The 25945-nt window shown below is 66.4% G+C and overlaps 2 protein-coding genes across 2 annotated transcripts in view; one reads left to right on the top strand and one right to left on the bottom strand.

The window, feature by feature from the left end:
- Positions 1–16894, top strand: part of ECEL1 (endothelin converting enzyme like 1) — a 28144-nt gene extending 11250 nt beyond the window's left edge. The window contains exons 3-18 of the mRNA XM_075938148.2: positions 2607–2675; positions 5194–5304; positions 5820–5912; positions 6205–6329; positions 7588–7810; positions 8705–8803; positions 9046–9120; positions 9674–9777; positions 10528–10586; positions 10929–10980; positions 11843–11910; positions 12271–12395; positions 13353–13418; positions 13744–13839; positions 14919–14995; positions 15647–16894. Coding sequence (XP_075794263.1) covers positions 2607–2675; positions 5194–5304; positions 5820–5912; positions 6205–6329; positions 7588–7810; positions 8705–8803; positions 9046–9120; positions 9674–9777; positions 10528–10586; positions 10929–10980; positions 11843–11910; positions 12271–12395; positions 13353–13418; positions 13744–13839; positions 14919–14995; positions 15647–15746 — 1542 coding nt within the window. The 3' untranslated portion in view covers positions 15747–16894. The remainder of the gene's footprint in view (positions 1–2606; positions 2676–5193; positions 5305–5819; positions 5913–6204; positions 6330–7587; positions 7811–8704; positions 8804–9045; positions 9121–9673; positions 9778–10527; positions 10587–10928; positions 10981–11842; positions 11911–12270; positions 12396–13352; positions 13419–13743; positions 13840–14918; positions 14996–15646) is intronic.
- A 549-nt stretch (positions 16895–17443) lies between these two features.
- Positions 17444–24548, bottom strand: LOC142830872 (intestinal-type alkaline phosphatase). The gene is made up of 11 exons (XM_075938381.2): positions 24392–24548; positions 22705–22821; positions 22221–22336; positions 21487–21661; positions 21033–21205; positions 20461–20595; positions 19527–19599; positions 19269–19403; positions 18601–18792; positions 18049–18165; positions 17444–17926 (listed from the first exon to the last, which is right to left on the bottom strand). Exons 1-11 carry the CDS (start codon positions 24459–24461, stop codon positions 17667–17669), a joined length of 1563 nt encoding a protein of 520 aa, XP_075794496.2. The 5' UTR covers positions 24462–24548; the 3' UTR covers positions 17444–17666.
- Positions 24549–25945: the final 1397 nt, after the last annotated feature.

Here is a 25945-nt window from a genome sequence, read left to right as displayed (position 1 = left end):
AGGGATGGAGACTTCATTCCAGTGCTTCACCACCCTCCTAGTGAAATAGTTTTTCCTAATATCCAACCTGGACCTCTCCCACCACAACTTGAGACCATTGCTCCTTGTTCTGCCATCTGTCACTACTGAGAACAGCCTCTCTCCATCCTCTTTGGAACCTCCCTTCAGGAAGTTGAAGGCTGCTCTCAAATCCCCCCTCACTCTTCGCTTCTGCAGACTAAACAGACCCAAGTCCCTCAGCCTCTGCTCATAAGTCATATGCTCCAGCCCCCTAATCATTTTGGTTGCCCTCCACTGGACCCTCTCCAATGCGTCCACATCCTTTTTGTAGTGGGGGGCCCAGAACTGGACACAATACCCCAGATGCGGCCTCACCAAAGCTGAATAAAGGGGAATAATGACATCTCTGGATCTGCTGGCAATGCTCCTCTTAATGCAACCTAATATGCCATTAGCCTTCTTGGCTACAAGGGCACACTGTTGACTCAGATCCAGCTTCTCATCCACTGTAACCCCCAGGTCCTTTTCTGCAGAACTACTACTTAACCGGTTGGTCCCCAGCTTGTAACTATGCTTGGGATTCTTCCGTCCCAAGTGCAGGACTCTACACGTGTCCTTGTTGAACCTCAGCAGATTTCTTGTGGCCCAATTCTCCAATTTGTCTAAGTCATTCTGTACCCTATCTCTGCCCTTAAGCGTATCTACCTCTCCCCCCAGCTTAGTGTCATCTGCAAACTTGCTGAGGGTGCAATCCATCCCCTCATCCAGATCATTAATAAAGATATTGAACAAAACCAGTCCTAGAACCGAACCTTGGGGCACTCCGCCAGAAACCGACCGCCATCCTGACATCGAGCCATTGATCACTACCCGCTGGGCCCGGCCTTCTAGCCATCTTTCTATCCATCTTACCGTCCATTTATCCAATCCACAATCCCTTAACTTGCTGGCAAGAATATTGTGGGAGACCGTATCAAAAGCCTTGCTAAAGTCAAGGTATATCACATCCACTGACTTCCCCATGTCCACCGAGCCAGTTACCTCATCACAGAAGCTAATCAGATTGGTCAGGCACAACTTGCCCTTTGTGAATCCATGCTGACTATTCCTAATCACTTTCCTCTCATCCAAGTGCCTCAATATGGATTCCTTAAGGATCCCTTCCATGATTTGTCCAGGAACCGAGGTAAGACTGACCGGCCTATAGTTCCCTGGATCGTCCTTCTTCCCTTTTTTGAAGATGGGCACTACATTTGCCTTTTTCCAGTCATCCGGGATTTCTCCCGATCTCCACGACTTTTCAAAGATAATGGCCAAAGGCTCCACAATGACATTTGCCAACTCCCTCAGTACCCTCGGATGCACTAAGTCCGGACCCATGGATTTGTGTATGTTTAGCTTTTCTAAATAGTTCCTAACCTGTTCTTTACCCACCATGGGCTGTCCATCTTCATCCCATCTTGCGTCACTTAGCGCAGAAGTCCAGGAGCCGACCTTGTCCGTGAAGACAGAGGCAAAGAAAACATTGAGTACTTCAGCTTTCCCCACATCATCTGTCACTAGGTTACCTCCTTCATCCGTTAGGGGCCGCACACCCTCTCTGATCACCTTCTTCTTGTTAACATGCCTGTAGAAACCTTTCTTGTTACCCTTCACATCCTTAGCCAGTCGCAATTCCATTTGCGCTTTCGCCTTCCTGATAACCCCCCGGCATTCTCGAACTATACATTTAAACTCCTCCCTGGTCATTTGTCCAAGTTTCCACTTTTTGTAAGCTTGCTGGGAGGGCCAGTCTGTTATCAGGGGTTGCTGGGAGGGTTGGTTTGTTATCGTAGGGTTGATGGGGGGCCAGTCCGTTATTATCATAGGACTGGTCTGTTATTGCGGGATTACTGGGAGGGCCGGTCCATTGTTGTGGGGTGGTTGGGGGGGCCAGTCCATTGATGTGGGGTTGTTGGGGGGCTGGGGCTGTTATCATAGGGTTGCTAGAAGGGCCAGTCCATTGATGTGGGGTTGTTGGGGGGCTGGGGCTGTTATCATAGGGTTGCTGGAAGGGCCAGTCCATTGATGTGGGGTTGTTGGGGGGCTGGGGCTGTTATCATAGGGTTGCTGGGAGGGCCGGTCCATTGACGTGGGGTGGTTGGGGGGCCGGTTCATTGACGGGGAGTGGTTGGGGGGGCCGGTTCATTGACGGGGGGTTGCTGGGAGGGCCGGTCTGTGGCTAGGTCGGCAGAGCAGTGCAGTGCGGAGAGGCAGCCAGAGGCAGGAGACCCGGCGTGCTCCCCCGCTCCCAGGGAAGGACCTGGCAGGGCTGAATGCTGGCCCATCCCCAGGGAGAACCCCACTGGCCCTGCCTGGCCAGTGGCTCAAGGTGGGTTCGGCTCGAGCCAGCCACCCCACAGGGCTCCAGAGTACACACACATTAAATTCTGCCCTGGCAGCCAGGCCGCCCGCCCGAGCCCCAAAGCACAGGGGCTGGCCTGCCTCTTTGCAGGTGGAGCCTGGTGACACAAAGGGCCCCCCCACTCGTCCCTTTGCTGGGGACAGGACCCCAGGCCGCCCTCAGCACCTGCCGGGACAGACACGTCTCCTCTGCTCTGTGGCAGATTGACCAGGATGGACTGACGCTGCCCGAGCGAACCCTGTACCTGGGGCAGGACGAGGAGAGCGAGAAGGTGAGGGGGCAGCTGGCATTGCCAGGCAGGGCAAAGTGGGGCTGGAGAGGAGGACCCTGTGCCTAGCACCAGCTGCACCCACCCACTCCTGCAAGGCGGTGTGGGGTGGCAGAGGTGTGGATGGGGGAGAGGTGTAAGATGGCAGGAGCTTGGGGGAAAGTAGGTGGTGGTGATGTGGGGTGTGGAGGGGAGGTGTGGGGTGGAGATGTTGGGGGAGGTGTGGAGTGGCTGGGGTGTGGGTGTGAGCTAGCAAGGGTGAGGGTGCATGGCAGAGGTGCGGGGTGTGGCTGTGAGGCTGTAGGGAGGAGTTGTGCGGGGCAGGGGTGGGAGTGCATGGCAGAGGTGTGGGGGGCAGGTGTGAGGCTGTAGGGAGGAGTTGTGAGGGGGCAGGGGTGGGGGTGCATGGCAGAGGTGTGGGGTGCGGGTGTGAGGCTGTAGGGAGGAGTTGTGAGGGGGCATGGGTGGGGGTGCATGGCAGAGGTGCGGGGTGTGGGTGTGAGGTTGTAGGGAGGAGTTGTGAGGGGGCAGGGGTGGGGGTGCATGGCAGAGGGGTGGGGTGCAGGTGTGAGGCTGTAGGGAGGAGTTGTGAGGGGGCAGGGGTGGGGGTGCATGGCAGAGGTGTGAGGTGCGGGTGTGAGGCTGTAGGGAGGAGTTGTGAGGGGGCAGGGGTGGGGGGGGGTGCATGGCAGAGGTGTGAGGCTGTAGGGAGGAGTTGTGAGGGGCAGGGGTGGGGGTGCATGGCAGAGGTGTGGGGTGCGGGTGTGAGGCTGTAGGGAGGAGTTGTGAGGGGGCAGGGGTGGGGGTGCATGGCAGAGGTGTGGGGTGCGGGTGTGAGGCTGTAGGGAGGAGTTGTGAGGGGGCACGGGTGGGGGTGCATGGCAGAGGTGCGGGGTGTGGGTGTGAGGTTGTAGGGAGGAGTTGTGAGGGGACAGGGGTGGGGGTGCATGGCAGAGGTGTGAGGCTGTAGGGAGGAGTTGTGAGGGGCAGGGGTGGGGGTGCATGGCAGAGGTGTGAGGCTGTAGGGAGGAGTTGTGAGGGGCAGGGGTGGGGGTGCATGGCAGAGGTGTGGGGTGCGGGTGTGAGGCTGTAGGGAGGAGTTGTGAGGGGGCACGGGTGGGGGTGCATGGCAGAGGTGTGGGGTGCGGGTGTGAGGCTGTAGGGAGGAGTTGTGAGGGGGTGGGGGTGCATGGCAGAGGTGTGGGGTGCGGGTGTGAGGCTGTAGGGAGGAGTTGTGAGGGGGTGGGGGTGCATGGCAGAGGTGTGGGGTGCAGGTGTGGGGCTGTAGGGAGGAGTTGTGAGGGGGCAGGGGTGGGGGTGCATGGCAGAGGTGTGGGGTGTGAGTGTGAGGCTGTAGGGAGGAGTTGTGAGGGGGTGGGGGTGCATGGCAGAGGTGTGGGGTGCGGGTGTGGGGCTGTAGGGAGGAGTTGTGAGGGGGCAGGGGTGGGGGTGCATGGCAGAGGTGTGGGGTGTGAGTGTGAGGCTGTAGGGAGGAGTTGTGAGGGGGCAGGGGTGGGGGTGCATGGCAGAGGTGTGGGGTGTGAGTGTGAGGCTGTTGGGAGGAGTTGTGAGGGGGCAGGGGTGGGGGTGCATGGCAGAGGTGTGGGGTGCGGCTGTGAGGCTGTAGGGAGGAGTTGTGAGGGGGTGGGGGTGCATGGCAGAGGTGTGAGGCTGTAGGGAGGAGTTGTGAGGGGGCAGGGGTGGGGGTGCATGGCAGAGGTGTGGGGTGCGGCTGTGAGGCTGTAGGGAGGAGTTGTGAGGGGGCAGGGGTGGGGGTGCATGGCAGAGGTGTGGGGTGTGAGTGTGAGGCTGTAGGGAGGAGTTGTGAGGGGGCGGGGGTGGGGGTGCATGGCAGAGGTGTGGGGTGTGAGTGTGAGGCTGTAGGGAGGAGTTGTGAGGGGGCGGGGTGGGGGTGCATAGCAGAGGTGTGGGGTGCGGCTGTGAGGCTGTAGGGAGGAGTTGTGAGGGGGCGGGGTGGGGGTGCATGGCAGAGGTGTGGGGTGCGGCTGTGAGGCTGTAGGGAGGAGTTGTGAGGGGGGGGGGGCGGGGTGGGGGTGCATAGCAGAGGTGTGGGGTGCGGCTGTGAGGCTGTAGGGAGGAGTTGTGAGGGGGCGGGGTGGGGGTGCATAGCAGAGGTGTGGGGTGCGGCTGTGAGGCTGTAGGGAGGAGTTGTGAGGGGGCGGGGTGGGGGTGCATGGCAGAGGTGTGGGGTGCGGGTGTGAGGCTGTAGGGAGGAGTTGTGAGGGGGTGGGGGTGCATGGCAGAGGTGTGGGGTGCGGGTGTGAGGCTGTAGGGAGGAGTTGTGAGGGGGTGGGGGTGCATGGCAGAGGTGTGAGGCTGTAGGGAGGAGTTGTGAGGGGGCGGGGGTGTAGTTGTGGGATGTGGGTGTACAAGGACGTCTGAGTGTCAGGGGAAGGCAGCAGGTAGGAGTGCGGTGTAGGGGAGACTCTTGGCCCCCTGGGCCCACCCCTCCGGCCAAGGGGGGCTGCACCGCGCCAGGCTGACCCCGCTCCTCGCGCAGATCCTGGCGGCGTACCGCCTGTTCATGGAGCGGCTGCTGGGCCTGCTGGGAGCCGAGCGCGTGGCGCAGAAGGCCAAGGAGATCCTGCAGCTGGAGCAGAGACTGGCCAACGTGAGTCCTTCCCGGCCCCCTCGCCAGCAACCCCCAGTGTGCACGGACCCGGCTCCCCTCAGCCGTGCGGAAAGGCAGGGCCAGCCAGGGCCCAAGGCGCGGGTGGCTGGACTCCCAGATGCTTGCCCAGTCTCTTGAGGGAGGCGGCGGCCAGCGCCCCCCGTGGTGGTGGGGTCCCTCCTGGGGTGTGTGTGCAGGGAGGGGGTGGGCTGGGGGGCTGGCGCTCCGGGCTGCCTGGCGAGTCCCGTTACAGGAAGGAAGCGGGTTTCTTGGCCCCCCCCCCCCAGCTCGGTGGCCGCCCATGGCCGGGGTGAGGAGTCTGCGCGCCGCAGCCAGGACAGCAAAGCCCGGCCCTGCAGGATGGGGGGGACCAGCAGCAGGCTGGGGCAGGCGTGAGGGGCCCCAGGCCTTGCGGGGGCAAGGGGAGCCGGGAGGCTTGCTGGGCGCTAGAGGCCCTGGCTGGCCACGGGGCACCCCGGCCGGGAGGGCTGCAGCCACACCTCTGTCCCGCACAGATCACCGTCTCCGAGTACGACGACCTGCGCCGGGACATCAGCACCATGTACAACAAGGTGACGCTGGGCGAGCTGCAGCGCATCACCCCCACCGTGAGTACCCGGCTGCGGGGGGGGGGGGCAGGGAGCCTCCCCCAGCACGTGCACCCCAGGGCTGGGCCGGGCCAGGCTCCTCCACTCCCGGGACCCAGAGAAACGTCCTCTTGGCTCTTCTCCTCCCCCAAGTCCGTTCTGGAGGAAGGTGTGAGGTCCCTGCGGGGGGGGGGGGGGGAGGCCAGGCAGGGTCACTGCCTATGGGGTCTGGAGCCAGTGCACGGGGGGGGGGAGGCTCTGGAGACAGCGAGGCCCCCCCCCCAGTCATGGCACTCCCCCCCTTCCCCCGCAGCTGAAGTGGAAGCGCCTGCTGGATCGGATCTTCCATGAGAACTTCTCCGAGGAGGAGGAGGTGGTGCTGCTGGCCACCGACTACATGCAGAAGGTGTCGGAGCTGATCCGCAGCACGCCCAGCAGGTACCGGCCAGCGGGGGAGCAGGGCTCTGCCGGGGGCCTCGGCTCCCGCCAGCTCCAGGCACATGGCTGGGTAACAAGGCTCTCGGGCAGCCGTGGGGGCAGCCCCACCTTGCCACTGCCCAGCTGTGGGCCTGGGCGCCAGTGCCATTCTGGGCCCCTCACAGGGCACGGGTGTGATTGGAGCCAGACGCCCCGGCCCTGGCAGCAGAGGGGCAAACCCCAGCCCTCTTCCCTGCTCAGACTTCCTAGCCAGCGGGCGGGGAGGACGAGACCTTGGCGGCCCTGGCTCAGGGATCCTACCGCGGGGAGTCGTGGGCACGGCTCATCCTCAGCGGAATCCCCTGGGCCATGCCCCTGGGCCAGGGCCCATCTCACAGAGAGAGCTCATCTTGCTAATGGCCATCGATCTGCTGGGACTCGCCTGCCTCCGAACGCCAACCGGCTGCTGCAGCTCCCGGGCAGGGCGGTGGAGCCCAGCTCGCAACCCCCTACCCCTGCCATGCTCACAGAGCTGCCCTGCCCCATCCCATAGCCCCCCCTTACCGGCATGGCCAAAAATGGGACGAGCTCCCCCTCCCCTGCACAGCCCCAGGCCCCCTGCCTTCCCCCTCCACACCTGGGCTCTCCAGCATGGCCGCAGGTGCCCCCTCGCTCCATGCTCCCCAGCTGCAGTGCCATGCACAGAGAGAGCCCTTCCCTCCCAGGTGTATCCGGCTACACCCCGGGTCCCCCTCAGTGCCCCCCCACACCACTAGAGAGACCCCCCGCCAGCTCTCTCCTGCATCCCCCCAGGGATCCCCGCTCCCGGCCGCGCAGGAGTGAGACGTAGACTCTCAGCGCTAATACAAAGCATTACAAATCATCCGGCTAAACAAATTCATTACCCAGGCAAGGCAACTGTGCTTTGGCGGCAGGTGCAGGGCGCCGAGCCAGCCTGCGTCTGAGCTTTGATGGGATGTTCCCTCAAGCCGCAGCTCCGCCGGACCATCCGGCAGGGCGCCCCGAGCTGTCAGCCAACTCCTTGCACACCCCGTCTCCGGGCACGCTGGCCAGCTGGGGGCACCGGCGGATCCATGGAACTCCCTGCAGCTGGATTTTGGGAGCTCCGCCACTGCCAAAAAGCCAGGGAGGCTCTCCCTGGCATTTTCATTCTGCCCTCGCCCCACCCTGAGGCGGAGGCAGGAAAGGCTCAGGGCCACCGGGGTATAAAGCGCCTCTCCCTCCCGGCCCCTGGCCTGGCCCCGTCTCACCCCGCCAGGGTCCTTCACAACTACATGCTGTGGCGCATCGTGGTGGTGCTGAGCGAGCACCTCTCCACGCCCTTCCGCGACGCCATCCACGAGCTCGCCAAGGAGATGGAGGGCACCGAGAAGCAGCTGGAGCTGGACAAGATGTGCCTGAGCCAGGCCAACAAGCACTTTGGCATGGCCTTGGGGGCCCTCTTCGTGGAGGAGTACTTCTCTTCTGTCAGCAAGGCCAAGGTAGGCACCTGCGGCTACCCTGTGCGCGGCAGCGGGAGGCTGGCGATCCCCACACCGATGCATCCGGCTGGGGGGCAGGCAATCCCCATTGCTCCATCTGGGGTGGGGGGGGGGCAGTGTATCCCCCCCAGGATTCATCCAGACTGAGGGGGCCAGTGTATTCTCCCCCCACAGATACTTCTGGGGTGGGGGATGAGCAGGGAATCCCCCCAGGATTTATCCAAGCTGGGAGGGGCTGGGAATCCCCTAGGATCCATCTGGGTGTGGGGGAACTGGCAAAATACCCCCCAGGATCCATCAATGGTTGGAGGTGAGCATCCTCCTAGGATCTATCCTAGCTGGGGGAGGAGGACAGGAAATCCCCCTCCCCAGGAGCCATCCAGGTTGGGGGAGCCAGTGAATTCCCACCCAGGAGCTATCCAGGTTTGGGGAGCCAGCGAATTCCCACCCAGGAGCTATCCAGAGTGTGAGGGGGGCAGGGAATCCCCCCAGGATCCATCTGGGCTGGGGGGCAGGGAATCCCCCCAGGATCCATCTGGGCTGGGGGGCAGGGAATCCCCCCAGGATCCATCTGGGCTGGGGGGCAGGGAATCCCCCCAGGATCCATCTGGGCTGGGGGGCAGGGAATCCCACCAGTGACCACAGGCCTGGCCTGTGAAACCTGAGGCAGGAGCATCCTGGCTTCAAGCCCAATGCCCAGCGGCTGGAGATGCTCTCAGGTCCGGCCCGGTTACCCGGCAACTGTTGGGTGTGGCTTAAGCCTTTGGTGGGCGTGGCAGTGATGGAGAAAGCAGTTTTGGGGGAGGGGTTGAACCATCCCGGCCCCGGGCCCTGGCTCTGTGCTACCCGCGGGCCCCTGGGAACGCCGTGACCCGGCCGGGGTGCTCCGAGCAGGTGCAGCAGCTGGTGGAGGACATCAAGCACACGCTGGATCAGCGGCTGGATGAGCTCGACTGGATGGACGAAGAGACCAAACGAGCGGCCAGAGCCAAGGTGAGGGGCCAAGGGGCAGAGCCTCACCTGGCCACAACCTCCGTGCGGACCCTGCCCCTTCCAGCACCCGGGCCTCTGCCCGGAGAGCTAGAGCCGCTGCGCCGCAGTCTGTCATGGCATCCAGCAGGGGTCAGCGCTGTGCTCAGACTCCAGCCCGGCAGCCCCGGGGGGGGGGGCGGGGAGCTGGCCAAGCCCTGTGAGATCGGGGCAGGCTCGGACCTGGACGTGTGCTCTCCTTGCAGCTCCAGTACATGAGGGTGATGATCGGGTACCCGGACTTCCTGCTGAAACCGGACGCCATCGACAAGGAGTACGAGGCGAGTGTGCGAGGGGCCTGCACTGCACCCCTGGGCTGAGAAAAGGACACATTCAGCAGCACCCCACCTTTTTCCTGCTCTAGCCAGCAGGCCCCAGCTCCTGGCCTGTCTCCCTGGCCAACGGGAGCTGCTGCTCTGTCAGTCTGTGGCTGGCGTCTCGCCGGAGGTGCAGGGGGTGCTTGGCCCAACATGAGGCTTGGGACCTTCCCAAAGTCCTTGGTTCCCTGAGATCCCCTGGCTCCAGCTGAGCCATCTCCACCTGGTGCTGACCCTGGCCCAGCCCCACTGCACGGCTGCCGTCACAAAAGTGGGGGGGGGCACGCACTATGTCAGCTGGGGGGACCAGAGGGGGACATTGGTGCACGTGCTCAGTGTGGTGCGGGACTCTCCGTCCGTCCTGGCTCCCTGTCCCAGGCTGGGGACGAGCCTGCATGTAGAGCAGGGAGCCTCCGGGCCACAGCCCAGCGCAGGGGCTGGGAGACGGATGTGGGGGTCCCCAGCTTGAGCAGCCTCCTGCCCCTCCCCCCTGACGTGTCTCCTCTCCCCGCCGCAGTTCGAAGTCCACGAGAAGACGTATTTCAGGAACATCCTCAATAGCATCAAGTTCAGCATCAAGCTGTCGGTGAAGAAGATCCGGCAGGAGGTGGACAAGTCTGCGTAGGTATCCGGTGCCCTGGGGTCTGTGCTTTGCCTCGCCAGAGGAGCAGGAGCAAAGAGAAGGGGCTCGCTTGGGGGCCCCCCTCCTGTGAGAGCAGGGTCTGCCAGGGGTCCACTGGGATTCCTCGGTGATGGGAAGGGCCCACAGCTGTGGGCACCGTCTAGGCTCCGGCCCAGCCAGCAGCCCATCCCAAGTGCGCCATCTGCCCCGGTGTCTCCAGCCCCAGGCTGCCGGTGCCGGTTCAAGCCCCGCTCAGCTGGCTTAGGGAGCGACAAGAGCGGGGACTCTGCTCTGCATGGCCAGGAGCACCTGGTCCTGGGGGAGGCTGCTGCTGGGGCCCTGGGGTCCAGCCCCCCACCCCTCCACTGCACCTCTCGCTGGAAATCAAGGGACCCCCCCCTTCGGCCAAGGCATTTCCTGAGGGGTGCAGCGGCCTCTAGTGGCCAGCGTGCGCATGGCAAACGCCTCACAACACGTGCCCACCGGGCACCTGGAGGGCGAGGGACGCCCAGACATGGAGCCCTGGTGCCTGGACTGAGGTGGGGCGGTGGGGGGGTCAGGCCTGGCATCATCCTGTGGGAGATCGGCTGCCCCCGCCTGCCCTGTGTCCTCTCCCAGCTCACCCCTCACCACACGACATTAGCAGAGACACCCGTGTGCTGTGGGGTCGTCTCCCCTGCGAATCCAGCTGAGCCTGCCCCCCCATGGCCTTGGGGCGCCTGGTGCTGATCTCTGCTGTCCCCTTGCAGGTGGCTGCTGCCCCCCCAGGCCCTGAACGCCTACTACCTGCCCAACAAGAACCAGATGGGTACGGCCGCGCCAGCGACACGGCTGCTAGCCCGCGCTCCCTGGGCTACCGAACGCGCCGGGGGCACCCAGACTGGGAGAGCCTGTCAGTGAAGTGGGTCAGGACTGGGGGCATCAGCGGGGGAGGGCAGGCTCGGATACCAGAGGGCTATGGGTCAGGATGGAGGCCAGGACAGAGCGCGGCTGCCTCAGGGAGTCTCATGGTGTATTGGTCTGGCGCTGGCGGGGGAGTTTGGGTCCCAGGAGCCTTGAGTGCCTGGCCAGGCGGGGTCCCCTCCCTGTCACCCCACCCTGCCCATGCTCAGGGGCCTGCTCCCCATCACGCTCCCTCCTCTCCCCACAGTGTTCCCCGCCGGGATCCTCCAGCCCACGCTCTACGACCCCGAGTTCCCGCAGTGAGTACAGGGCTCCGCGCCCCCTGCCAGCACAACCCGGGCAGGGGATGGGGGGTGTCAGTGGACAGGACAGGGAGGCCCTGGGGCCGGGGGCAGGACCCAGCTCTGGGGTGAAGCAGCAAGCAGAGCTCTCTGGATCCAAACCCTCCTGCAGGCTCCTGTCAGCTTTTCTGACTCCTAACGCCCATTCGCTGCTGATGGGGCCGTGTCTCGGAAGCCCAGATCCCCCCCCCACTGTTGCTGAAGGGGGGGCTCACACCTCCATTGCTGCTGAGGGTCGTGGCTCAGGAGGCTCAGGTCCTTCATCATTGCTGATGTGGCTGTATATTGGGGGGGGGTCTCAGATCCCCCCATTGCTGATGAGGGACATGTCTTGGGGTGGGCTTAGGACCCCCCCATTGCTTATGGGGCTGTGTCTCAGGGGGCTCAAAACCCCTTTGCTGATGGGGCTGTGTCTTGGGGGGCTCAGCCCTCCCCCCTTTGCTGATGGGGCTGTGTCTTGCGGAGCCCAGACTTTCCCATTGCTGATGGGGCTGTGTCTTGGGGGGCTCAGCCCTCCCCCCTTTGCTGATGGGGCTCTGTCTTGGGGGGCTCAGCCCTCCCCCCTTTGCTGATGGGGCTGTGTCTTGGGGGGCTCAGCCCTCCCCCCTTTGCTGATGGGGCTCTGTCTTGGGGGGCTCAGCCCTCCCCCCTTTGCTGATGGGGCTCTGTCTTGGGGGGCTCAGCCCCCCCTTCCTCTTTGCTGATGGGGCTGTGTCTTGCGGGGCCCAGACTCTCCCATTGTTGATAGGGCTGCATATCGGGGGACTCAGACCCCCCCAATTGCTGATGGGGGTCATGTCTTGTCCCATACTGCCCAAAGGTCCCTGAACTACGGTGGAATTGGCACCATCATTGGACACGAGCTGACCCACGGCTACGACGACTGGGGTGAGCCCCCTGCCTGGTTTCTGCTGCTCCAGGCTAGCACCCTAACCCCTCAGCAGCCCGGTGTGAGCTGCTGGTGCCAACCTGCAGCTGCGTGGGATGGGGCTCAGGCCCCCAAGGGGTGAAGGGGGGAGCCTGGCACCAGTGGAGCAGCGCCTGGCCCTGGGCAGACACACACTGCCGGGGCTGGGCAGCCCGGTCTTTGCATGGCCCTCAGGCGAGGTGGGGCAGGGAAGGACAGGTAGCATGAGGGGGGCGGGCGAGGGGGTGGCGAGCCTGGACCCCGGGGGCCCTGGGCCAGCTCTGCCCCCATGAGCCGGAGACGGGGGGCAAGCGCCTCCCACCCGCGCCGTGTGCCCGCAGGGGGCCAGTACGATCGCCACGGCAACCTGGTGCATTGGTGGACCGAGGCCTCCTACGGCAAGTTCCTGAAGAAGGCGCAGTGCATCGTCAGCCTCTACGACAACTTCACCGTCTACAGCCAGCGGGTGAGCCTGGGGCTCGCCCCAAACGCCGTCCTCCTCCGGCTCTGCTCTGAGTGGGGGCCTGCGGCACAGAGCCTGGCAGCCAGAGCCTGGCGGGCTTGGAGGAGTGGCGGTGCCCGGTCGGAGGGGCATGGGAGGGCGGGGGGTGCCCATGTGGAGGGGTGTGGGAGGGCGGGGGGTGCCCGGTCAGAGGGGTGTGGGAGGGCGGGGGGTGCCCAGAGGGTCAGGGGAGGGCTGGGGGGAGCGCATGGTCGGAGGGGTGTGGGAGGGGTGCCCATGTGGAGGGATGTGGGAGGGCAGGGGGTGCCCGGTCAGGCCATGGGAGTGGGTATGCTCGGTCAGAGGGGTGTGGGAGGGTGGAGGGTGCCCAACCTGAGGGGAGAGGGAGGGCTGGGGGGTGACCGGTCAGAGGGGTGTGGGAGGGCGGGGGGTGCCCAGAGGGTCGGGGGAGGGCTGGGGGGAGCGCGTGGTCGGAGGGGTGCCCATGTGGAGGGATGTGGGAGGGCGGGGGGTGCCCAGAGGGTCGGGGGGAGGGCTGGGGGGAGCTCCTGGTTGGAGGGGTGTGGGAGGGCGGGGGGTGCCCAGAGGGTCGGGGGAGGGCTGGGGGGAGCACGTGGTCAGAGGGGTGTGGGAGGGCGGGGGGTGCCCAGAGGGTCGGGGGAGGGCTGGGGGGAGCGCGTGGTTGGAGGGGTGTGGGAGGGCGGGGGGTGTCCAGAGGGTTGGGAGAGGGCGGGGGGTGCCTGGTCAGGCCATGGGAGTGGGTATGCCCGGTCAGAGGGGTGTGGGAAGGCGGAGGGTGCCCAACCTGAGGGGAGGGGGAGGGCTGGGGGTGCCCGGTCAGAGGGGTGTGGGAGGGTGGAGGGGTCCCGGGGCGGGGTAGGAGGGGGTGCCCGGTCAGAGGGGTGGGGGCGGGGATGCTCCGTGCCAGGTCCGTGTGAGCCCCTGCTTTTCTCCCCGCAGGTGAACGGGAAGCACACGCTGGGGGAGAACATCGCTGACATGGGGGGGCTCAAACTGGCCTACTACGTAAGTGAGGGGGCGCCCGGTGCGCCCAGCCCCTCGGGCCGTGGAGGATGGACTGGGTGGGTTCTGCGGGGCAGCGCCCGGAGAGCGGCTGGGGCACCTTGCTGCGGCTGGCTGGAGGCTGTGCTGGCATCACTCGCCTGTGGCCCCCACCCACCATGCCCCAGGAGCCCTGGGCCACCTGCTGCCCCTCTGCCTTGGGGGGGGAGGCCCCGGCGCGCGTAGGCAGATCCACAGCGCCCCACTGCACAGTGCCTGGGCACAGGAACGGGGAGCCCGGGGCGGGAGCCCCTCGCCCTGAGCATGCCCGTGTTTTGCTCTCGTGCAGGCCTATCAGAAGTGGGTGCGGGAGCACGGCCCGGAGCACCCCCTGCACCGCCTGAAGTACACCCACGACCAGCTCTTCTTCATCGCCTTTGCCCAGGTGATGGGCCGCCACCAGGGGGCGGTAATGCATGGAGAGGAGCCGAAGCCACGCTCACACGGCTCCAGCCTGCCCGTCCCCTCACTCCCGACACAGCCCCTGCTGGCTCTGCCCTGGGCTCCCTGCACCCAGCCCTGCCAGTGCCCCCATGCCCGACACGTGGCCCCCTGCTGGCTCTGCCCTGGGCTCCCTGCACCCAGCCCTGCCAGTGCCCCCCACGCCCGACACGTGGCCCCCTGCTGGCTCTGCCCTGGGCTCCCTGCACCCAGCCCTGCCAGTGCCCCCCACGCCCGACACGTGGCCCCCTGCTAGCCTGGCCCTGGGCTCCCTGCACCCAGCCCTGCCAGTGCCCCCCACGCCCGACACGTGGCCCCCTGTTAGCCTGGCCCTGGGCTCCCTGCACCCAGCCCTGCCAGTGCCCCCCACGCCCGACACGTGGCCCCCTACTGGCTCTGCCCTGGGCTCCCTGCACCCAGCCCTGCCAGTGCCCCCACGCCCGACACGTGGCCCCCTGCTGGCTCTGCCCTGGGCTCCCTGCACCCAGCCCTGCCAGTGCCCCCACGCCCGACACGTGGCCCCCTGCTAGCCAGCCCTGGGCTCCCTGCACCCAGCCCTGCCAGTGCCCCCACGCCCGACACGTGGCCCCCTGCTGGCTCTGCCCTGGGCTCCCTGCACCCAGCCCTGCCAGTGCCCCCCACACGCAACCCACAAGCCTTGCTAGCCCAGCTCTGGGTGAGTGGATATGACATGGGGCCACACAGCAGAGCGGAAGGGGGGATAGATGGGGACAGTCCCCCCCCCCCTCCGAGGCAAGGCTGGGACCCTCTCCCCTTGTTTCACGTGTGTCTGTTTTCAGTGCCCTATGGACCTTACCCCGTCAGACAGAACGTGGCTCCTGGCCCTAGGACAAGCTGTTCCTCAAATGGCTTGCCCTGCCAGTCTTCACTTCACTGCTGGTGGGGCCTCATCTCACCCAGCCCCCACTCCAGCTGTGGTGCTCCCCAGTTCCCCCCCAGCTATGGCACGCCCCTCCTTCCCCCCAGCTATGTCAGTCACTATGGCTTCTGTCCCGCCTGCAGAACTGGTGCATCAAGAGGCGCTCGCAGTCCATCTACCTGCAGGTGCTGACGGACAAGCATGCCCCGGAGCACTACAGGTACCTCGGGCTGCTGCCCGCAGGCCTGCCGGGGCGCCCCCTCCCCCCAAGGTGCAGGCGTCCCTCCCTCTGGCCTCTGCCGGTGGGTTTGGCTGGACGCTCCCCTGGGAAGAGTGCAGCTGGAATAGCAGGAGGTCAGAACAGCCAGCCACCAGCAGGGGGTGCTGGGGGCACAGGCCTGGGCCCAGGGCGCTGGTGGGGAGGGCGGGCAGGTGAAGCAGCAGGGCAATGGGTGTCCTCACCAGGGCAGGGCAAGAAGGGGTTAAACCAGTCTGTGCACTGGGCGGGCTGGGAGGGGAGGGGCACGTGCCTGGGGGCCTCTCAGACCAGCCTGGCTGCTCCTGTCCAGGGCCGGGCCCCCCTAACTGGGTTACGGGGCAGGAAGGGACCCCAGCAGGTCAGGGCGAAGGCCCCGGAAGGGGCTGGCGCACAGGCCCGGCCAGCAGGGGGCAGCACAAGGGCCGTGGGGTACCGCTGCCCACCCCCGCTGGGCGAGCCCCCTGCAGCGGGATCCGGCCCGCCCTACAGCGCGGGGCGGCTGGCAGCTGCCTCCTTTCGCCCCAGAGGTGGCTGCATGGTGGCGCTGGGGGAAGCTCTGCCCTTCCCGGGTTGCCAACCCCCCGTTTCCTGAGCCCTCGCTCCTCTCCCCAGGGTGCTGGGCAGCGTCTCCCAGTTCGAGGAGTTCGGCCGGGTCTTCCACTGCCCCAAGAACTCGCCGATGAACCCCGCCCACAAGTGCTCCGTGTGGTGAGCGCCGGCGCCCCGCCGCCCGGCCGTTTGCTGCCCTGTGCCTGCCACGTGCCACGCCGCCGTCCGAGCCCGCTGCTTCTCCCTGCCCCCCGCCGGCCCACGGCCCCTCTCTAGGGAGACCCGCCCGGCTGCTCTGCGGAGAGGCCCAAGAGGCAGGCGGCTGGGAAATGACCGACAGGGGCTGCTTCCAGCCGGGTGTGTCCAGCCTCCCCCCCGCAGGCAGGGCCGGCCTTACCATGAGGAGAACTGAGGCAGCCGCCTCCGGTGCCAGACTGTGGGGAGGGGGCACCGCTAGGACCCAGAGAATTGAGACCTTTCGACGTTTTGGGCCAAGCGAGGGGGCAAGGGGACGTCGTTTGAGCTCCCCCCCTCAGGGGCCAAAATGTTGTGGGCCGGCCCTACCCGCAGGCCTTAAAACGAGCCCCCCTCCTCCGCCTGTCCCGTGGGTTCCCATCGCAGGTGAGCCCCGTCTGCCGCGTGGCCAGCGGCCCAGCTCGCTGGGAACCCCAAACTCCTTCATGGGACAGGGGGGACCAGACCTGGGTGGCAGGCGATGGGCCCCACTGTGGCTAGCACGGAGGGGCCAGAAGCTACCATGGGGGCTTCTCAAACCGTCTGGAAGATTCCCCCTTCGGGAGCAGACAAACTGGGCCCATCCTGGGGCAGAACCTGCCCTGTTCGCCCCGCCCCACGGCTCCCATGCAGGGCGGAATGGCTCTCACAGCCGGGCACAGAGGCCTGATCCCAGGACCCGCAGGGAACAACCTGCCGGCCCAAAAGCTGCCGTGTGCTCAGGCCAGAGGCAAGTTGTCGGGCTGGGCTGGGGGGTCGCAGGGAGCCAGGCGAGTGAGAGATCCCCCAGCACCATGCAAGCGGCTGGAGTCCCCCGCACTCACCCGGCGTGGCAGGGACTGGGCTTCGGGCAAAGAGCTGACTCCGACCCCGGCCTGGGGAAGAGCCCCCATGGCGCCCAGAGCAGTGGTGGATGGCAGCCCCAGGCGGCACCGCTGGGTTCGCAGGCGGCACGGCCTGAGCCCAGGAGGGCCCCGTCGCTGCCAGGTGGGGGTGTGGGGCTCCGTGCCGCGTGTACAGAACTCGCTGTGTGTGTCACTGCTCCGTATGGTCAATAAAGCCAGCGCTGTACTTGGGGGAGGCTGTGTGTGTGTGTGTGTGTGTGTGTGTGTGTGTGTGTGTTTACACACATCAGCCTTCAGTGTCCTCCCCCAGCACACGCCCAGAGGTACCCCCCAGTGCCCTCTGGAGCCCATCCCCCACAACGCCTCCTGGAATCCGTCCCCCACAGCACCCCCTGGAATCCATCACCCCCCCACAACGCTTCCTGGAGCCCGCCCCCCAAACCCTCCTGGAATCCATCACCCCCCACACAGCACCCCCTGGAGCCCATCCCCCACAGTGCCCCCTGGAATCCATCACCCCCCCACAACGCTTCCTGGAGCCTGCCCCCCAAACCTTCCTGGAATCCATCACCCCCCACACAGCACCCCCTGGCGCCCCCCCACAGCACCCCCTGGAATCCATCACCTCCCCACAGCTCCCACCGGAGCTTGCCCCCCCCACACACAGCGCCTCCTGGAGCCCATCACCCTCCCCACAGAACAAACCCTGGAGCCCATCCCCCCACAGGGCCCCCTGTTTGCTTTCCCTCCCCCCCGCGCCCCAAAAGAAAGCAGCAGGTCATTGGTGACAGGAGTCTCTTTGTTCCGCACAGGAGACATTCCCCCAGGCACTGGTGTCAAGGCACCGGCTCTCCGCTGCCTGCTCCTTGGCCAGGGCTCTGGCGCCGCTCACAGACCCCCCCGCCCCCCATGGGGTAGGTGGGCTCCGTCGTCCTCTTGTGGCTGCAGGCCACACGGCCCAGCGCTGCACTCACAGGGGCAGGGGGCCACGCGGCGGGCAGAGGCTAGTGCAGCAGCGGCAGGAGCAGGGAGCCCAGCACGAGGGGCAGGAGGCTGGTGCCGGCGCAGGCAGCGCTCCGTTCCGGGCACTCCGTGTAGGGATCCAGGCAGGCGGCGTAGGCCATGACGTGGGCGACGTAGGTCTGCTCCTGCACCCCTTGGAAGAGGTGGGCCATGGGCCCCTTGGCAAAGATGGCCACGTCCTCCCCGCCGTGCGTCTCCGAGCTAAGGGGTACGGCCGCCTGCTGCTTGTAAGCGGTCGCCTCTGGGGGGGGGGGGGGACAAACACAGCGTCAGGGCTCCACAGCTCCCCCCCAACTTCCTGCTGCCTGCCGGAGTCCCGGCAGCCTCCCCCCAGCCCCAGCTGTCCCAGCAGGGCCCCCTTACCGCTCTCGGCGCTGTTGACGTCGGGCCGGCCTGTGGCGTTGATCTGGTAGCCAGGCCCGTTCCCGTAGAGGATGGACGTGTAGTTCATCTTGTCCGCGGCCAGTTTGGGAGCCAAACCTGGGGGAGGGGAGAGCCGAGCCAGAGATCAGGCCAAGCAGGGGCACCCCAGAGCGGGGTTGAGCCATCATGCCCTGGAGCTCACAGCAGCGGGTCCGGCAACACCCCGCCAAGGGCAGCACAGCCAGCAGCAGGCTGGGCGCAGTGGCACCCAAAGAGCGAGGTGGGTGGATCTGTCCTGCAGGTCCCTGGGCAGGGTTGATGTGTGCTGCCCAGTCCAGGGATCCTCTGGGCCCAGTGGCCGATCAGGGGCCTCAGCTGATCCGTATCCCTCAGCCGCCCGGGGACCGGCCCTCAGCTGTGCCGTGAGCAGAGCTAGAACCCGGAGCCCACGGCGTCAGGGAGTAGGAGCAGCCGCTGCCTGTCCAAGGGGGACTCGGGGCCCGAAGCCGCGGGGCCCTGGCGCCCGGCGCCCGCAGTGCAGCCCCGGCGTACCGAAGATGGAGCTGCCGCGCAGCGTGTAGCCGCCAAAGCTGAAGACGTGCGAGTGGTCGGCCGTCACCACAGTGAGGGTCTCGGCTTCCTTCGTCAGCTCGCCCGCCCTCTGGACGGCGCGATCGAACTCCACAGCTTCTGTCAGCGCCAGGTGGGCCGTGCCGTCGTGGTGCCCGTGGTCGATCCTGCCTCGTGGAGAGAGACCAGGCAGGGCTTAGCCACGGGAATCTCAGGGCCCTGAATGCAGCTCCCCTGCCCCCAGCTGTACGATCACCCTGAGGTGCAAGCGGCACCTGTGGATAGCGCCTGTGGGGTGGGTTTGGGCTGCCTCCGACCCCTCAGTCCATGGCAAAACTTCTCCCTCTGTGCTGCCCAAGCGGCTCTGGCTCCTCACTGTGGCCAGAGCCCACGGTGATGACCGGAGAGGCGGGGCCTGGCAGGCCTCATCTCGCTGTTGTGACAACAGGAGCTCTACGGTCACCCAGTGCTCCTGCCCCTCGCTCCAGGCACACCGCAGCTCCTGGCCACCCTCCCACCAGGCAGGGGCTGCCGTCTCAGTGCGGGGAGAGTGGGCTACGTGCAGGCCCGGATCCTGCCCCCTCTGAGCGCAGCCGTCAGGGCTGGGAAAGCTGCACCCCGCGGCCCGGCCTGCCCCGAACCCCACTTATCTTCCACGAAGAGGTAGAAGCCCTGGGGGTTCCGGCTGAGGATCCGGATGGCCGCCTCCGTCATCTGGGTCAGGGACGGGTCCGAGGTCGTGTTCCGCAGGAGGTCGTACTTCATGTCGCCGGGCTCAAAGAGGCCTGAAGGGGAGACAGAGATGAGATGGGGACCCACCCGGACAAGCCCCCCGAGCAGCCAGAGGAGGGGCAGAGGCTGCCCGGGGCTGGTGCGGGGGGGCGAAGGGACGAGCCGGGGTGTGTTACCCATCAGGCGCTTCACGGAGGGGTCGCTGGCGGCGCTGAGCAGGTCGCTCTTGTTCCACACGTACCTGGAGTCCTAGCGAGTGAACCCAGCGTCACCAGTGCCACTTCCCAGCATGGGCACATTGCCAGCCCGGCCCCTGCCCAGCCCTCCCGTCTGCACCCGCCAGCCCTGCACCCCGGGGCCCCGTGTGCCCAGCCGGGCCCCTGCCCAGCCCTCCTGTCTGCACCCGCCAGCCCTGCACACCGGGGCCCCGTGTGCCCAGCCCGGCCCCTGCCCAGCCCTCCCGTCTGCACCCGCCAGCCCTGCACCCCGGGGCCCCGTATGCCCAGCCCGGCCCCTGACCAACCCTCCCGTCTGCACCCGCCAGCCCTGCACCCCGGGGCCCCGTATGCCCAGCCAGGCCCCTGCCCAGCCCTCCCTGTTCGCACCCGCCAGCCCTGCACCCCGGGGCCCCGTGTGCCCAGCCGGGCCCCTGCCCAGCCCTCCCTGTTCGCACCCGCCAGCCCTGCACCCCGGGGCCCCGTGTGCCCAGCCGGGCCCCTGCCCAGCCCTCCCGTCTGCACCCGCCAGCCCTGCACCCCGGGGCCCCGTGTGCCCAGCCCGGCCCCTGCCCAGCCCTCCCGTCTGCACCCGCCAGCCCTGCACCCCGGGGCCTCATGTGTCCAGCTGGGCCCCTGACCAGCCCTGCCATCTGCACCCGCCAGCCCTGCACCCCGGGGCCCCGTGTGCCCAGCCGGGCCCCTGCCCAGCCCTCCCATCTGCACCCGCCAGCCCTGCACCCTAGGGACTCTTTACAGACCGTCCTGCCCCTCTAGGAACAGGCACATGGCTGCACCCTTCCAAGCAGCTGCCCAATGGGGGGAGCGACTGTGATGACCAACCCCCGCCCCATGGAGGCCCCTGGCTGCGCCCCAGGCCCCACGCCCCAGTCACCTTATTGGCTTGTTGCCACTGAGCGATGAGGTTGTTGCCATCTTTGCGGATCCCGTTCTGGCTAGAGCTGCTGGGGTACTCGGGGTCCGGGGTCCCCACAGGGGTCATGTACTTCCGCCCGCCCCCCAGGATCACCTGGCCGGGAGACGGACAGAGACACAGCACGTTCCAGATCCCCTCCGGCCGCCAGGCCGCCCCGCCCCACACCAGCTGGGCTTCCTCTGCGTGGGGCCTGCCAGTGGCCGGGGGTGTCAGCTGGGTGGACAGTGGGGGAGCTCCCAGATGCTACCCGAGGGGCACCCAGCTGTGGGGCAGAGGGGAGCTGAGGCCCATGGCCGAGCTGTTCCTTGGCCCCTGGCAGAGAGGGACCAGCGGAGAGAGAGCTAGACCAGAGACTTCTCCCTGGCCTGGCTGGGGCTCTCCATCTAGCCCTCTCCATGCTGCCGACGGGCCTGTGGCAGAAGTGGGGCACCAGGCCCAGGCAGGCACAGGCTGCGTAGCTGGCAGGGGGCAGGGCATTCAGGCAGGGCGGCTGGATGGGGCAGTGATGCCCATGGGGCGCAGCCACTCACGGTGAAGTTAACGTTGTGGATGAGCTGCCAGGCGATGTCCGTGCACTTCTGCTGCACGGCGTTGGCGGGCATGCTGGAGTCCGCGTACCAGTCCCTGTTCACCACGTGGGCGTAGGTGCCCGCGGGGGAGGCGTGCTGCACCCGCGTCGTGGTTACGATCCCCACCGACTTCCCTGCCCGAGAGCAGCAGGACTTTGAGCAGGGCAGCGAGCCGGCGCTGCCCCCCGGCCCTGCGCATGCAGCTGCCCCCGGGCGCCCGGACAGTCGCAGGCAGGGGATCCGCCTCCGGGCACCGGAGCAGGACCTCGCACCCACACCCTCCCTCCTGAGGGAAGCCATCTTGCTGTGTGCGCCCCGCCCACGGGCCTGTTGGAGGCTTCTGAGGCTGCCCCCTGCCCCTCCCCCAGGCTGCTGAGCCAGACAGGACACCGCCCCCCCGCGCTCGGCTCCTTACCCACGCGCTGGGCACGTTGCAGCACGGACACCACCTCGTTGCCCCAGGTGGTGTTGCACTGCGAGTGCCTGGCCGCGGCGCTCACCCCGATGGTCTGGTAGTTGGCCTTCACCCCACACAGGTAGGCCGTGGCGGTGCCCGCGCTGTCCGGCACCTGCCGGTCCACGTTGTAGGTCTGCAAAGCCCACGGGAGAGCTGTCGGATGGGGGGCTCCGGGGGAAGGGAGGGAGCCCTCTGCCCCCAAAGCCCCAGACCTCGGCTCGGGCCCAGAGCTCCCCAGAGCACTCCGGGGCCCATGGGTCCCGTGGGACAGAAGAGTGTTGCCAACCCACCTGGCTGGGGGGTCCTGAGCCACCTGGCTGGGGGGTCCCATCCTGCCCAGCTGGGGGGGGTCCCATCCTGCCCAGCTGGGGGGGGGCGCTTTTTGCCAATGCATCCTGTCCCTCCCCTTGCCCCTGCCTTGCAGAGAGGCGACTGCCCCACATGGGGCCAGAAAATCCCCTTCCGCCCTCGTCGGGGAGTGGGTTTGGGGATCCCATCCCCCAATCTCTCCACAGCCACGCCCCACCCCCGCTCCCTGGCTCTGCCCCACCCTTTTGCTAGTCAGTGGGTGGGGACACTGCTGGTTAGCTGGGGGGCTGCACCCCGCCCAGTCACACGGAGCAGCAGGGGCTCTGGGGGCTCTCCCAGCAGGAGCCCAGCCCCCCTGGCTCTGGGGCACGCGACGCCGGCACCTTGGAGAGCGCCACGTAGGGGAAGGCGTCCATGGCGAGCGGCGTCTCCGGGCCCAGCTTCCCCTGCTGCTGCCCCTTGAGGATGCGCGTGGCCGTGATGGTCGGGATCCCCATGCCTGGCCAGGGAGAGAGACCCCCAGCCCGTCAGCCTCGGGCTCCACAAACGGGCCAGGGACGCCCCTCCCCCCGAGCGCAGCCTCCCCACCTCCCCAAAACCCCACCTGGCCACCTGTGCCCCCCCCACCACGCACTCACAGGACACGCCCCCCCCACCCCTTCTCCAGCTACCACCGGACCGTGACCCCCACTCCACACACCTGGGGAGCCTGGTCACACCCGCTTCCACTGGGGAGGGGGAGGGGAAGACAGGCTGCATTCCCCCAGCCCAGCTGGGAAGGGAAGGAGCCTGGAGGCGCCCTGTAGCCAAGCCCCCCATGGGGCAGCTGGTGGGCCGTGGGGGCAAGGAGGGGCGGCTTCGACTCACCGTCCCCGAGGAAGAGGATCAAGTTCTTGGCCTGGTGATTCCTGGGCTGGAGGTTGAGGGTGGCTTTGATGGCCGCGGCCGCCTGCTTGTTCCAGAAGGCGGGGTTCTGCTCCTCCACTTCGGGGGGAGACGGAGACGGGGCAGGGGTAAGCGTGGCCGGCAGCCAGCTGGATCCACCCCTCCCGGCTGCCAGGAACGGCCCAGCCACAATGGGCCCCTGGCACTAGACCACGCGCCGAGCCGGGCCCAGCCACCCACCAGCTGTGAACCAGCACGGGCACCAGGCATGGCACCTCCACCCGGCTGGCTCGCAAGGGCCGGAGCAGCCCGGCCGGCTGTCTAGGAACAGGGAGGGGGCATGTAGCTGGGGAGGGAGCTGACACAAGGGGCGACCCCGCTGCAGGGGGCAGGTGGGGGAGGGAGCCAGCAGCTAGAAGAGGTGGGGGGGGGGGGAAGAGGCTGGTTGAGCCGCCTGGCAGTAGGAGCCCTACAGGGAATCTGAGGAGACGCCCGTTAGAAACCACCAGCTGGTGCGTGAGCAGCCCAGGCTGCCCTGTCCTAGCCCTGGCCCAGAGGGAAGGGGAAGTGGGTTATGAGGCTGCGGCGTGCCTCAGTTTCCCTCCCTGTGTCTGTGCACAGCCTGAGAAAGGTTAAAAAGCTGCTCCGGGGCCCTGGGGGAGGGGTGGAGTGGGCCACGGTGCTGCCTGGCGTGCCTGAAAGGGGCAGTAAGGCCCGGCTGAAACTGCCCCAGTCGAATGGAAGAGAAGCCCCCTGGCCGGGGTGGTCGTACTTAGCAATTCCCTCCCCAAAGGCAGGCGCTTCCCCCTCCCCCGCAAGGAATGGGGACCAAAGCCAGTGGCTGGGCTGTGACCTGACCCCCCCCCAGGGCAACAGGCCCAAGGCCTGGGAGCGCCCTGCCCGGAGGCCCCCTCTCCCTCGCCTCTCCATGCCAGCCTGAGCGCCCAGGAGAGACACACGGCTCCCTCGCCCTCACACGGCTGCCAGTGCCACGCCCTGGGCGCACGGCCCCGCAGCGCCGGGCTGGTCCTGCCCCGTGGAGTCCTGCCACGGACCGGCCCGGTCGATCCGTGACACGACTCCTCTGCGGTGCCTGGCAGGGGTATCCCCAGGAGGTGGATCTGTCTCCCCATCTCCCCCCCTTCACAGCCTGGTTAAGTCTTTCTGAGCTGCACGACAGCAAACGCCGCTGAGGGGCACATGGCCAGCGGCAAGCCCCCTTGCCCACGTCCCCAAGCTGGGGAATCTCCGGGTGGCCCCAGGCAGGGCCCGAGCATCGTTGTACGGGGCCCGGAACAGCTTGGACCATGGGCCCCCTCCCACACACAAACCACAATCTGCAGCTGGGCCCGGCTGAGTGCACCCTTCTGCCCCCCAGTCCCAGCCCCAGCCCCAGCCCACGGGGGCTGCAGGGAGCTGGCAGCCAGAGCCGCCTCACCCAGGCAGGGGTAGGGCTCCCGACAGGCCTTGGGGCGACGCATTCAGGCGCCCTCTCGGCCCCCCAGCCCGGCAGCCGTGACACACACGCTGCTCTGCCGGGGCGAGCCCTGCTCCGTGTCTGACAGCCGCCCCCAGCGCCTGGCCGTGAGTCGGAGCACCCGCCTGCCCGCCGGTCCGGTGCAGGACCCCGTGGAGGGGGATCTACCCTGCGGGAAGGAGGGAGGTTCACCTGGGATGACGGCGCTGGCACAGGTGAGCCAGGCCCCGAGGCAGAGCACGACGGGCACAGGGAGCCCCATGGTGAGAGCGGGCGGGAGGGAAGCCGCGGGGAAGCCAGACGGTGCCTGTGATAGACTGCCTGGGACAGCACTAATAGCCCTGCTCTCCCAGGGACTTTGACCCGGGTTTTATTCCCTACCCCATTAGCACACGTGGGCACAGCTCCGGGAGGGACTTTGCCGCCGGCAGGCCTGGGGCCCTGGCAGAGGGGCACGCCCTCCTGGCACAGCCCAGCGGGCGGGCAGTGATTAGGAATCGCTGGCTAATCAGGCCCAGCCTCCCGGCCAGGGAGCTGCAGGGTGCGGTGCTGCAGGTACAAGGCCAGGCGGCCCCTTGCCCGGAATGTCAGCATCACTTGGCATAACCACACCCCAGGAGGAAGAGGCCATGCCCGCTTTGTGGGGGCGAGACGGCTCATTAGCCTCGTGGCTCCAGATAAACCTATCAGCCACGGAGGACAAACTCCAGTCCCGGGTGCTGGCCCCGCCAGCGTCCCCATCCCGGACGGATGGTGATGTGAGCCGGCAGGGCACTGCCGTGTGTTTGCTCCCCAGGCTGAGCAAAGGGGGCCTTTGCTGGCTCTGTCGAGGTGCCTCAGATGCCTGGAGGATGTGTGTCTGCGCTCTGGGCTTGTGTTTTAAACGCTTCCGTCTGGGAGACAGCAGCGGGCGTCACCCACCCATTGTGAGGGGTGGCTACTCAGCGAATAGCTTTGCTGCATGGGCTCTGGCCCTTACATCAGGGTGGGGAACCTACGGACCCCACTTGCCTGAATCTGGCCCCCACAGCTTGGAGCCCCCCCCCAGCATTAATGTTAGGAGTAATTAAAAAGGGGATAGAGAATAAGACAGAAAATATCTCACTGCCTCTATATAAAACCACGGGACGCCCGCATCTTGAATTCTGTGTACAGACGTGGTCCCCTCCTCTCAAAAGAGATAGATTGGCATGGGAAAAGGTTCAGAAATGGGCAACCAAAATGATGAGGGGTTTGGAACGGGTCCCATATGAAGTGAGATTAAAAAGACTGGGACTTTTCAGCTTAGAAAAGAGGAAATGAAAGGGGGATATGATGGAGGTCTATAAAATCATGACTGGTGTGGAGAAAGGGAACAAGGAAAAGTTATTCACTTGTTCCCACAATATAAGAACTAGGAGCCACCAAATGAAATTACTAGGCAGCAGGTTTAAAAGGAAGTTGTTCTTCACTCAGCACACAGTCAACCTGTGGAACTCCTTGCCACAGGATGTGGTGAAGGCTAGAACTTTCACAGGGTTCAAAAAAGAGCTAGATAGAGTCATGGCGGTTAGGTCCATTAGTGGCTATTAGCCAGGATGGGTAGGAATGGTGTCCCTAGCCTCTGTTTCTCTGGAGGTGGGTGACAGGGGAGGGATCACCTGAGGATTACCTGTTTTGATCCCTCCCTCTGGCGCACTTGGCATTGGCCACTGTGGGCAGACAGGACACTGGGCCAGATGGACTTTTGGTCTGACCCAGTGTGGC

The sequence above is a fragment of the Pelodiscus sinensis genome, chromosome 10, assembly GCF_052426305.1.
Source record: "Pelodiscus sinensis isolate ZL-2025 chromosome 10, ASM5242630v1, whole genome shotgun sequence".
Taxonomy (NCBI): domain Eukaryota; kingdom Metazoa; phylum Chordata; order Testudines; family Trionychidae; genus Pelodiscus; species Pelodiscus sinensis.
Note: the sequence above shows the minus strand (reverse complement) of the source record. Positions and strands in the feature narration are given on the sequence as shown.